The 13,678-nt window shown below is 36.7% G+C and overlaps 1 protein-coding gene across 3 annotated transcripts; it reads left to right on the top strand.

The window, feature by feature from the left end:
* Positions 1 to 10,417: 10,417 nt before the first annotated feature.
* On the top strand, positions 10,418 to 12,447 carry LOC106650890. 3 transcript variants are annotated; one of them, XM_014369143.2, is made up of 8 exons: positions 10,418 to 10,663; positions 10,726 to 10,785; positions 10,901 to 11,059; positions 11,124 to 11,255; positions 11,349 to 11,480; positions 11,568 to 11,756; positions 11,819 to 11,991; positions 12,076 to 12,447. In XM_014369143.2, exons 1-8 carry the CDS (start codon positions 10,499 to 10,501, stop codon positions 12,110 to 12,112), a joined length of 1,047 nt encoding a protein of 348 aa, XP_014224629.1. In that variant the 5' UTR covers positions 10,418 to 10,498; the 3' UTR covers positions 12,113 to 12,447. The 3 variants fall into 3 exon arrangements, with proteins under 3 accessions (XP_014224629.1, XP_014224630.1, XP_023318839.1); XM_014369144.2 differs by having other exon boundaries at positions 11,568 to 11,747; XM_023463071.1 differs by having other exon boundaries at positions 11,127 to 11,255.
* The last annotated feature ends 1,231 nt before the right edge of the window (positions 12,448 to 13,678 follow it).

Consider the following 13,678-nt stretch of genomic DNA (forward strand, 5'->3'; position numbering starts at 1 on the left):
GTAGCTGCAGTTTTGCGTATCAATATAATGTCGATATACGGAATATAGACACACGGCAGCATTACCCACACACACCCGTGCGTAAATCTGTATATGTGTGCGCTTGGGCAGATGGAGCGTAGCAATCATTCCGTGTTTTGAAAACGCCGACGTGCCCAATTTAGAGATTCGACGAGATAGCATTGTGTACACGCGTATCGGGGCATTTTCAAAATGAAAAAAAAATAAATAAAAAGAGAACGCGCGAGTGAGATGATTGTAGTCATTACGCATCGATGTGTGTGTGTGTAGGTATATGTACGGGCAGCAGCACAGAGATCGTCGCTGCTCGTCCGTAACTCGTTCTCTCGATATATCGGCGCGACCGCGAGATTTTAGAATTTTAAGTGCGCGTGTGCGTCTTCGCAGTTCTCTTTTCTCTCTCTCTCTCTCTCTCTATAAAATACGCACACGCACTGCTTCGAGGGCTTTTTGCACGAGGCTGCTTGCCATGCAGGCGCTCGCTTGGCGCGTATATATACTATACATACCGATCAGCGCATATAAGCCGGGCCCGCTGAAGATATATTTAATCGGCAGTATATATTGCGAGAGGTGATTCGATCTGAAATTATACGTTCTGCCAATGTACATGCTTAATTCATTAAAAGGAAATGGTTACGTGTGATTGCCGCGCGCAGCAGTTTTTATGTGTGTATACGTCGGTTTCTTCGCCGATTCAGCCATGTGCAGTCCCCGTGAACGTGAAGCATGTATAAAATACACCTTAAGAGGACTTACTCTCCTTTTTTTCGGTTGCAACGCGTATTATATACAAAGTACTTATACAGATGTGGACGAGAGCCAGTTCTAAAGTAGTCTCTCCGAGACATTTTTCTACCGGTATATACGGTCACTCGTACGAGGGACTTCGAAATACTTTGAAACGATTAAATGCCTCGAGATCGATCCAAATATCTCACATGTATACGTACTCGATGTCCAGACATTTCATTCACTGTAATTATCTAAAAGTATACGGCATTTTTCAATGCTTTCTAAATAGTATCATGAAATTATCCATAAGCTTCAAGAATAGGACGAAAATCAAGAAACTGAACTATACAATTAAAATTCAATGATGTAAATTATGTTCTATTTTTTCACTATCACCAAAAACTATTACACAACTTTAATTTTAGACAAAACACATGATTGAGGTTATGAAGTTGCACGAAAAGTTAGATGAAAAAATATTTATTGATTTTGAGTGCAAAGAAGTTAAGCCTGATTTGAAGTCTTCAACAACAAAAATTTTCAAAAATGAAGCTCAGAGCCATCCTTCAATTGTGAAAGTAGAACACCAAATTCAGAAAAATTACTTGAACGATAAAAATCTAATAATTTTGATAAAAAAAGAATCAAATCTCACATTGTTGTTATATGCGATCGTAGCAAACTTTTTGAATGTGGGATTTGTCACAAATCATTTGGATATTAGACTCATCTCAAAAGGCAAATCATAGCAGTACATAATCTTAGCAAACCCTTCGACGGTTGACATTAGTCAAAAATTATTTGACTGCAAGAATAACCTCAAAAATCTTATGTAAATGCAGTACATGATCGAGAAAGACATTTTGAATGTTAGATTTGTCGCAGATTATTTGTAAAAAAATTGTAAAAAACCTTCATAGGCAAATAGTAAAGGTTTATAATGAAAGCAAACCTTACGGCGATGGTAATTGTCTAGAGACTTTAGACTCAATGAAGATTTTTGCAATTACTTGAGTTCGCTGGGAAAATTTAGAAAATCTAATATTTAAGCATCCTTTAATTTCATGAAGAACAATAAAGTATTTTAAATCTTTATTCATTTTGTCGTGCCTGTAAAAAATTCTTACCTTTCGTATAATCCGAGGGCCCAGAGGGATTTGCGCTAAGTGTCCCCAACATTTTTTAAAAACAAAAAATTGTTCGAATAATCAAAAATGATTTTTTTATTAATTAAAATTCATTTTCAAGTTTCTTGAATATATCTAATTAAAAAGCTACTCTTGTGATTTTTTCGCTGGACGCTTTGTTTTTGAAAGTTAAAATCTTTATCTTTCAGAAAAATATGATAACTCAAAAATAGTAATTTTTAATAGTTTTTCGAAGTTACTTAAAAAACAATTAATAAATGAATATTTTCGAGTTATTATTAGATAGCTCGCCGAAACGAATTTGAGTCGAGTAAAACTCGAAAATTCGAGTACTCACATACCCCTGGACAAAAAACACATTTTTAAGCGAATTCATCATTCTAGACGTTAACGAGTTAAAAATCATCTCTCAATCAACAGACAGTCATTACTTTGAGAAAATTATACAATTTGTGAATATTTATAAAATTACGGTGTCCTATTTCACGCAATTTGATCTGTGACTTATTTAAACTTTGATTTATAAACCGATCAAGTAACTATTTTAGTTGCAAACTTTGATTATTCATAGATTTTTCTTTGTTATTATTCATAGATGGTTTCATATAGTATAAAATAGTTTGCGATGAAGATCAAGTGACAGGATAGAAAAACAGATTCCGACTCACGCGCGAAGAAGATGAGTACACAGGACTTTGACTACAGCGAAATATAGGTAAGATGCGGATCATCTTCCTGTTAACAAAGGGATGAGTACATCCGCTAAAAGTCCATAATGTGTTGAAAAAAGATAGCTATAATGGGGCAGGCAAGATAAAATAGGAATACTTTTCTAAAGCAGGTCTCTCATTCACTTGCATACAAATCTGTTTTCATTTCATTGTCAATTTATCCTCTATGATACATTTTTTAATTCAAACTAAAATATGAACTTGCACAATTTAATATTTAATCGACAAAGTATAAACACTCATCAGCAGTCTGCTCGAATTGCTTGAAAAATGCGAACGCGTAATCTGCGATTTTTTTAATAATATCTTGAAAGAAAATCATTTCATTCAAGATTATCATACATAGCACACACTAATGCACGGCAGTCGTCCTTTTTTCCTTACGTTCGGTTCGTCAAAGTGTCACAGAGAGAGAGCCACACGAGCGTCATTACCGCTCGTTGGCGAAGAATCGAGCTTTTATGTTACATTAGGCATTGTGCGCATTATACATAAACATTGATTTCGGCACGCGCAGAACGCGTGCGTACACTCGTTTATTTATATATGCAGTACAGCTTACAGCTGCTGCTGCAAATTCACGCCCATGTGTAGCAGTAGCAGCAGTCGACACACCCCCAACGAAAGAAATTCACGCGCCAGCCGTTTACTAACTATACCAAAGCATGTGTGTGTGTGAGTGTGTGTTTGTGTCTCAATGCCTGCACACAGTCTTTGTCATATATTTATTCATTTTTACTCGTGGACTTTTATACAACGTAATGATTGTGCCCTTGCGCATTATGACAGCGGCAGCTTTACACCGTAACTAGGAGATCGACGAGTTTTCGTGGACACTCGTGGTGCGTGCGGTCAATGACAAATATTCTGCATACAATAGAAGCGACAAATTAGGCAAGGTACCAAGAGCTTCTTAGCTTGAAGAAAAAAACCATCAAGTCATGAAGTACATACTCAAGTACATGCAAGAGTTGGGCTGTCCATATGTAATTATTTCTGCTTACCAAATTATTAAAATACTTAAAAATTGCGAGTATAATCTCTCGGCCCGTCTTGAGCAGATTTGCATGATGTGGAAGAAGCGAAACGGCAGCCAAGCAAAGACGGCGCGGAAACTGAAAATATTGCGCCTCGAGAAGGGGGTGAAAGCATCATCAGCCTATAAGAGACCGTCGCTTGATATGGTCGGAGGGCGTTGGCTACATGCTTCTGACAGTCCATAGCTCTGCTACGTGTACGCATATAAAACTCGAAGAATCTGGTCTGCTGCATACTGTATGAATAAGGAGCTTATGGGTCGTCATCGCCGCCGACGGCAGACGACGAAACTGTCCGCGCGCACGCATCGGAGCGCCGCCCTCTTTCTCCAGTATAATATGCGCGAATGCATTTTTCAGCGCAAAAAGCACCAGCTCCTCTTCGCGGGTGAGTTGTTATTACCTTGCGAGACTCTCGGGTTATATACATATATGCGCGCTGCTTCAATAATATCGCACGCGCGCGCGGCCTAGACCGTATAATATAATATCAGCCCTGGCATGTACGTGGCGTAAACAGCTTAAAATTCGGCTAATGTTTTTGCGCGAGAGACCCTTTTATAGTCCTCGGTGGTGTATATATGCCGTATATGGCAAAGGCGGTTTTTAAGAGGCAATTTTACAGGGAGAATCGTTGCAAAGATGCAAAACAAGAGCTGCTCTCGCCCCAGGCGCCTACGTGCATCGGGCGCATATACATATAGAAGAAGCGACTCGAGGCGCTTTTTGTTTCAAGCTGCACAGGGGTAACTGTGTATGTGTATTTGTGTGTGTGTATGTGTGCACCAGATATACGTAATGATGGTTTGCGCCGCGTTCAAATATCTACCTTCTTTTCCTCCTAAAACTTGGAAATACAAGATATACTTGCACGATGGTCCTCCTGGCTGGCAGTGATTGCGATGTGATATAAAAGGGAAATATCCAAGAGCGCATCGCACGCGAAGAGGCCGTTTTTCAATGTATAATTTTGACTAGATTGACGAAAATTCGATCGGGAGTAGCTGCGAATAGTATACAATTTGCCAGACAACGGCCAACCAAATCTTAAATTTGCAAAATTAAACTGCCTACAAATTATTCATATCCAAAGTGGAACGCGCATATGAGCTCATTCTGTACCATTGATGGTTTTTCAGAATATCCCCGATTGTTCGTTGTCCAACAGAAGTGCGGCCGAGTCACTTATTAAAACTTTTTTTTGTGCTATACAAAATCCGTACTTTTTACACCCCGCTTTTATGGATATTTCACGTTTTCATTTACTGAATTTTTCGCCTCTTCTCAGCTGTTCCTTAGCGCGGCAAATTCCTTATTTATTATGAAGATATTTTTCTTTCTTGTACCTGTGAGTGAGTAAAAATGTTTTTATTTTCAACATACCGGTAAGTCCGTCTAGACGGCCGTCGATATGTGCATAAGTAAATGACGAGCCATTTTTTAAATGAAAATTCTTGCGTTGAGTTTAAATTTCCGAAGAGCCGTCGGCTTGTGCTAGCACCAGTTAGTAAACGGTTCATGAAATGTATGATCCCCAAACAGTATTATAAAGAATGTCGAATGAATATTTTTTGATTTAAAATTTATTGAAATAATTTAATGTTCGAGTACAGCCTAATCACGCAAACATTTTACATATTGAGCTCTCAAGGAAAAAATGAAGATGCTCTTTATCTCCGCTATCGACTTCTGTTTTCAGCCGCTAAAACTATTGTAAATACTGTATATATCTATATGTTGGTCGCGCAAGACAGTCGTATTATTACCGCCTAAGAGCAAAATAATGCGTAGCCTCGGCAGCAATAGAGCGGCGTTATATAGTGTATTAAAGGGGCAAATATACGTGTTTGTTTCGAAAGCGTTTTAGCTTTGGCTGGCTATACTGCCTCGAAGCTTGGTCATTTCCTCGCTCTTGAAATGCAGCCTGACGTATTTTAAGCGTAGAGAAAGTCAAGAGCCGTGTCATTTGAAGACTTTTTATCGCCGTACTTCGTTAAAACACTTGCGAATCGCGCAAGGTTTTAATGGCAGTCATGTGCAAGAGAACAATTTTCATATACTTAATTGCGAACGTTAATATACCTTTTCTATTACATAGAATCACGAGAATTGATATGAGCTCCGTTAATGCGATTTAAGAAAAGCATCAGCTACATTTATTCTCGCTTTTTACTGCTAAAGATTGAAAATTTTAAACGAGTTTGAAACGATAATTCTCGACTACGCGAATTACTTGTAAATCATTCAAGGACACTTGGTATTAACGAAATAATGAATAACGTTACAGTTCGGTTTGATACGACTGTTATTACTAAATCATGTTGAAATTCTCACTTCAATGTTCAGGGAAACAAAAGCTGCATAATGTACGTAAGATAATTATTGACACACCCATTATGATTCATTTTTCAATGGTATGTATCTGTACTTTTCTTCCATTATCTTAACATTACAGTTGCACGCACAGTATTGAAAATTCAAATAACATTAGGATAATGAGTTTATGACTCGACACATTGGTCGATATTAATAACATTAACTATACATTTCGTTCAATGCATATAAAATGTTAAATAATACGTTAATATTACTCGAGATACTTTCTCGAAAAAATCTAAAAATTGATCGTTAAAAATTGAGTTATGAAAACTGATTTTTTTTAAACATACTGCAAAAAAATTCATAAAAGTATAATCGCATAATTTTTAATGAAAAAAGAAACGAAAAATGTTTAATGTTATACAGAAATTCGAAGATTTTGATTGAAATTAGTCAAAAAGTGTATGAAAATTCAATCATGAATAAAACCCGCATCTACCACTAGATGGCGAGTACCATTGCCTTTAAATCTGCAAGTGACAAAGTAAAAATAACGTTTTAAGTCAAAATACGGTCAATCTCATCATCGTTTTTTTATCGATTAGTTAATCTTTTATTTTTAAATCTGCAAGCGGAAAAGTAAAATAATTGTTTGAGTCAAAGCAAGCATTTGAGAAATACCGCAAATGACTCCATGAAAAATATCACAGCATTATTTAAATAGTATTATAGGCATCTTCTAAATCTATTTATAAAAGAAGTGGTTAATATAGGAATTATGGATGATCAAATCGATTTTATTTGAGTTTTACGAGTACCAATTTTTAGCATCAACATAAATAGACCCAGTAAGTGTTTTCTTTGAGTCTGCCTATTCTCCAAAATAAGTCATAATAATATTGTACTGCGAAAACGATTTATTATAGAGATGGAATATTTTGAATCGCAAATAGACATTTTCGTAATTTATGATACTTTGTATAAATTACGATTATTATTTAATTCCAAAATCCTCCTACGTAGCTAGTCGTTACAGAGGCGTGGAAGCAGTTGTCAACATTCAGGCGTTAGTTCGTAAAACTTGCTACCTAGCATGAAATGCTTTGACATTAAAGAGTGGAATTATTATGAAAAAAAAAAGAATTTAAAAAGTTCGTATGTACGTTGAGTGATAATCGCTATGGCCTCGAATAGTAGCTGCACCACACGTATTCGAATTGGTCGTTGAAATCAATAATTTCGACATTTCCACGTTCAAGGAAAGCCATATAATGCTGCTCTCTTATATATTCGAGAGAAAGAGAGTCGCGGAGACTGAACATTACTCGAGCTCGGGCTCGAGCGAGCTGTGCATAATGTAAAATGATTGAACAAGGCTATATTTATGAAAACGTTTTATATACCGTTTGCATGCTTAGATCAGCGTACGGATAACGCAGCTCACTGCATATCGTCGAAAAAGGTAAAAATCCGTATCGAGTTGCGCTTGCAAAATTACGGACAATTAATATGGCCAGATATGTTCTCTCTCTCGCTCTTTCTCTCTCTCTCTCTCTTTCTCGACGAGTTTCCGACCACCGTTTGCCTCGATCACTATAATTTTTTGACTCTCGCATTCACCGATATTCCGCGCTGCGCTCGCATTGCGGCTGCTGTTGCACTTTTTTTCCATCATTCTGTTTAATGGTCGATCGTACATTTTTTTTTGCTACCAGGCTACTCGTGCACCCAATCGCTCGGCGATAAGCCTTCTGCAGGCCGCGAAGAGAGAAATAAAGAGAGAAGAAAAAGCCATCGTGTGGCATGGACTCTCGTGCTACGCAATATAAAATTGTAGAGAAAAAAGGGGTAACCAAGAGAGCAACTTTTGCGTTGCTTTCAAAACTGCGCGCACTTATAATATGCAAATGACGAGCTCAGCTAGAGACTCGCTACGGCTGTTGCGTGAAAAAAAAAACCCCACGTCCCTTCTGCGTGTGCACGTATAGTCTTGCTATACTTTAATGTGCAAGTGTTTGCACACGTACGTGCGTGTGTGTCTGTTGTGTGTTATATGCGTATCGATGATAATCTTTCAAAATGTTGAGCGCGACGTCAACCGAGCGATGCGCATAGTACGATCGCGAGTCTCCTATCAAATCGACTATGAATACCGGTTTCCGGATGCTTGGCAGCGGTGCGCTCGCGACCATTACATGCACCCGAGTGTTGCGCACGTAAAACGGAGTGTGCAGGAGCTCGATCTCTCGAGTCTCAGGAGTGGCGCCATTTTGCCTCGACCATTTTTGCCGATCAAATCTTAATTGTTGGCTGGCGGCTGTCTACGGAGGCGTGGTCTACCTCTCCGCGGTGCAGGCACAACACGGCTCCTTCGTGAGCTGCCGCCGCGCCATGGCACCTCCGTATAATATATAATGTAATACATCAACTCCTTTCACGGCTCTCTCTCTCTCTCTCTCTCTCTCTCTTTCTTGTTCCACCGTGGCTATGCCTCTGTTTGTGCATGTCTGCTGTGCTATGCATTTTAGTTCTATTCCGTAAACTCGAAACGATCGTAGTACCGATCTTACGGTGTTGTCGCGTACAAGTCGTCCTTCTACTGGTATACACGCCATGCCGTGATTTTTCCTACTATTCGTGTTATAGAGGGGTAAATTATCTCTCCCTCTCTCACTTGCTAGTTGGTAGCGTGCCTCTTTATACTAAAAAACAGCGAGGAAATATTATGATAATTAAGGCAAACATTAAGAAAGGATACGAGTAATTGTAGTTAGATCGGTATCTCGTGCTGTATAAAACATTTTTTGATACCAGAGAACTCTCAAGTACTCGAAGAAAAAACTTATTTTTAAAGTTTACCCTCCTACTACACTTTAATCTTTTTCATGATTAATATTTTAATTTCCATCTGGTGCAATATTCTCGAAATAAAGTCGTCAGCTTAATGATTCGCGTCGATCTAATAGCATCTTTTTGCCTCACTCATTGAATTAATAACTAAATAAATTTTTTTTGCACAGACATCGAGCTTGCCCTCCTACTATGGCTGCATATCTTACCAACAATCGTGGTAATAATATTTACGTTGAAGTATTCGCGTCGTTGAATATTTAATGCACACTCAACCAATGAAACTCGTATTTAATTTATTTGTAACAGGAGTGGTTGTGTATCTATAGTTCTGGTTATAAACAATGAGTAAAACAAAATTTCAGTTAAATCGTTCACAACGGCAAAACGATGTTTCTAACTGCCTCCGATGCGCAAATCGTCGCAGCTATAACGAACGAATGATGCGGGTTTATGAAAGGTTAGCGTGAAAGAGCCGTGCATACATATCGGTAGCTCTTGTAGTACGCACATTCCTTCGGTTCTCAACTAATGACATATATTTACTTCGGCGTTGATGACGTTCTACACCTTGCGCGCGCGCACTCCGAAAGTCAAACGTGGGCATATTATATACGAGTCGAATATAACAATTGTTTTTGCGCCAGCGGCGATGCCCACCTTTTGTCTGGCTCGCACACATACACAAACACATATGCGCCACTTTTTTTCTTATTATATATTATAGCCCAGCATGGACCAATTTATACTTCTTTACCACCGAAGCAGCAGGTGATATTTCTGACTTTAAGAATCAATCAAAGTTTTCGGCTTACTTTTCTCCAAACTTGTTTCGAGGACTTATACAATGAAATCGTGTGGCAAGGCATCGACGCAAAAATGAAATTGTTTTCGAGTACACGAAAGAGAAAAGTATATCGGCGCGCGACGGAGGTGCGAACGTCGCGCATATCTGTACGTTGGTAAACACGTATACGTACGTACGCACATGTACTCTATAAAACTCGCGCCGCACTACAATTTCATCGAACCTATATATTTTATAATTTCTGTAATTTTCTCGGTTACTGACTTGTGTTCGTGCTTCTGTACGCTTTTCATTAGCGCCCGCAATTACCATTCCACACGTACATACGTATACCTACACAAGCACAATCGTACACATCGTGTGCATGTCAGACTCTTTGCCTCGTCGGCTCTCCTCTGCAATGGCAGCGCAAACGAATTAATTCGCGCCTTTTGCGTGACTCCCTATGCTTGCGATGTACGCGGACTACTTGACTCAGTCTGAAGAAAAGAGCTCTGCATCAAGGTATAAATGTTCGCTAAGCTAGATTTAGATCAGCTATATTTTTTACGTTTATGAGCCCTAAAAAACATGGAAATATTATACAAGTTGAATTGTATTGTTGATCTCGAGGAGCTCATGTGTTTATACGGTATGACGGAAGCGAAACATACTATATATGTTTACAAATATAATGTCGAACTCGTGAACGTAATATTTAGATGAATCATGAATGAAAATGTAGGGCCTATTCGATCGTTACTGAAATTATACATCAGTTGTATACTATTCGCTGTCAAATAGGCAACGAATAATAACGCTGTCTTTCGCATTGGAAATCGTCGATTAGACACTTCAAGCTGCTCAATTATGGATAGTCAAGTTCTGTCGTACATCGAGGATTACTCCATGTTCTACGCAATCGTTATTCTATATTTTGCTAGCATCTTTCTGTTCGGTATTTTCTGGAGTTGGAAAATTCAGCGCCAATGGAGGCTTTGCAAAAATAGCATACGTGTCGATAGCTTTTCTAATGTGAGTTTCTTTTCAAAGATGCGTCGTAGATGATTTAATAAAAAAATTCTATTTAATTGCAGAGTTTGCGAAGTTTAAGATCTTTATTTTTGTGCTCTCCCAATAGTACATTCAATGAAAAAGTAGGTTCAATAAGAATAATATTTTTAAAAAATCTCATTTTTACAATTTTGGTATCAATAAGAAAAATAATAATGACAATATTAATAAAATTTTTTACATGTTTATCGATATAAGTCGAATTGTGATTCTGTGGCTACAAAGTGTACCTTTTTGAGCGATTTTTCAATTAACCCTGAAGATGAAATTATAAGGAAAGGTCATGAGACCAAAGATGAATTGAATTTTGATAATAACTTCCGGAGGTGGAGTACCCATTTAAAAAACTTTAAAGAGGTATGTAATTTATTGTCCGCTTAAAGTATTTAGGAATTTAATAATACTCGCAATTAATTTACAGCAGCCTAAAGCATCGCCATGTTGGTCTTCCACAAAGGTCACAATGAATGAATCTAATCTCTTGAGCGAAGATAACAGTTGCTCTTGTTGTGATATTAAATCATCAGAAGATTCTACTGCAACATCCACAAAGGTTAGTTTCTCGAACTATACATTTTTAGGATTTATTCATATATTAATTAACGCCTTGAAATTTAATTAATTAGCATTTTTTACATATTTACAGATACATGTAAAGTCAATAATGAGTGACCTTGTAGATAGGACTTCGCAACTTTTATCAATTTGGAACCAGTTATCCAATAAGCAACATCTAAATGAAGATTTAAGAAATGAAAATTTGCAGCAGTCGATTAAGGTAATAATTAAAAGTGTAAATACCAAGCATGTCATGATCTAGTTTTAAGTTGTCAGCGATAAATCATGACGGTGAATTAATTTTTAGATCACTCACCTAGAAGCTCAAATTATCGACAAAAACATTACTATCGGCGAATTAAAAGATCTAAATGAGAAGAGCATGAAGCTGTTGAAGGAAATGAAACATAATTATGAGCAATTGAAAAATGAACACAGCACACTCAAACTCAGAAACCTAAGTTCGACTTATAACCACAGCGAAAATGTTGAGAACGTAATATTAACTATTTTTTTTACAAAATTTCAGCATATTGATTGTTTCATGTTACGTTTCAGATTTTAAATAATAATTTGAGAAATGTGAGCGACATTTGTAAAACTAATTCTGAAACTTTGCCATGGTCAAGGCGATCAAAAAAAGCGTCCTCCTCGTCTATGACATACTCGTTACTGTCAACTATCTCTCCGACGGATGTTTCATCCTGTAACGATGATTATAGATTAAAAAGGTTTTAAGTTATAATACGCATATTAATATTAGTTGAAAAGTATGTAATAACATTTCTTATTGCATTTTCTGTTTATGTGGACAGAATATCAAGAAAGTGGAAGAAAATTTGCGCTCACTAAAATGCAGAAAAAAAGAAAAATTAAATTATTTTGCAAATGGGCGTTTAATTCTGGGATTAAATGATTCTTACTGGAAGTTAATTCTTCCTGACCCGTGAAAAAATAAATTGTTATTGTAAGGCCCTGGACTTATTTAAATATCCAGAGGTATTTAAGGTGCATTTTCTGGGGTAAAATATTTATGCCTACATAATTTTACACTGGATTGTAAAATTTAAGAATGATAATTTATTGCGTTGTTTTTAATTTTGTATATAAAAAACACAGTCGTATTCCTTTGATTGTTATTTTGTTAAAATTGTTACTCCTTTTTTAAATAAAATTTTTTTATAAAACTGTTGTGAGTGTTACAATTAAAAAAATATTATGTTTAAAAAAAATGTATTCAAATCAGTTGCGGCTATTTTGATTTTACCACACAATAACTACTTCAGAGCAATTATGCTACAAGAAATATCGGTTTTCATTTTTATTTTAATTAAGAAATAATTCCTATAATAAAATTATAATTAAGGAATGTTAAAATCTTCCTTAGTAGAAATCTTTAACATTAACAATGGTCTAAAAATGACCTAAAAAAACACTTGAAATGCCACTTGAATCCTCCATCATTTGCTAGTGATAAAGTGAGAAACTTTTTCGATGACCATAAACTAACCATAAAATGTTGATTCTTTTTGCCAGGGTTATTAAAATGCTTTAAAATAATTGTGTAAGCTGCTCGAAATTAATGGTCAAATATGAATTGATAAACTGCAATATAGCGATCGATAAAATTGGAAGGAACTCTCACGAAGCGTACATGACTCAAAACAATTACAACACCATATGCGCATGGCTTGTTTAGTCTCATTACGTCATATTTCTCACGTACAGCGCGCCAAAGTACTGCTAAAATCGCTCGACAATAAAACGTCAAATTATTTAACCGATCGTAAATACGCCGAGACTCGCTACTAAACATATTACGCACTTATGAAAATGCACGCGCGCAAGCTATTCATCATTTTGGCTTTGGAGCGTGAGACAGTTAAGGTGAGAATCTGACGCTTGGACGCGAAGGAAATATTACTTAGTTATGTTCGTGTTGTGCTAAAAGATCGAAGGATCGTTAGATGCTGCAGCAGCGGCTACCGGCTGACTCCCCGTCGCTTGTTATCATACAGTACATAAGAAAGAAAAACTTTACGCTGCTTATACCTGTCGAACAATCGAAATGATATGCATTACAAGGAAAAACTGTTTAACAATGCCGTAAATCTATTATTTATTTCGATCAATTTTGTACGATTGAATATTCAGAATACTCATCATATACTTGAGAAATTTCGTAAACTAAAGAGAATGGATAAACAAATGTTAGAGTGACAGATTGTTTCGAATTCATATATATGCAAAAATTCGTTGAAACTATCATTATTCGTGTTTTTTATCGAAGAAAGTGTAGCGAGTTTTGTCAACTTTAGCACCTTGTAAATTATTTTCACTTATCTACAAATCTTGTCTATCGACTGAATTCACCATAAAAAGAGATTCATTTTCATTGATCTCAAATAAACTTTAAAT

The sequence above is a fragment of the Trichogramma pretiosum genome, unplaced genomic scaffold, assembly GCF_000599845.2.
Source record: "Trichogramma pretiosum strain Unisexual culture from Peru unplaced genomic scaffold, Tpre_2.0 scaffold19, whole genome shotgun sequence".
In the NCBI taxonomy this organism is placed as follows: Eukaryota; Metazoa; Arthropoda; class Insecta; order Hymenoptera; family Trichogrammatidae; genus Trichogramma; species Trichogramma pretiosum.

Excerpts from the sequence above, each read along its gene's own strand:
- LOC106650890 (XM_014369143.2), top strand. The coding sequence starts at position 10,499 with ATGGATAGTCAAGTTCTGTCGTACATCGAGGATTACTCCATGTTCTAC. Across the intron at positions 11,060-11,123 it reads ATTTAAAAAACTTTAAAGAG|CAGCCTAAAGCATCGCCATG; the intron begins GTATGTAATTTA and ends ATTAATTTACAG. Across the intron at positions 11,256-11,348 it reads CTACTGCAACATCCACAAAG|ATACATGTAAAGTCAATAAT; the intron begins GTTAGTTTCTCG and ends ACATATTTACAG.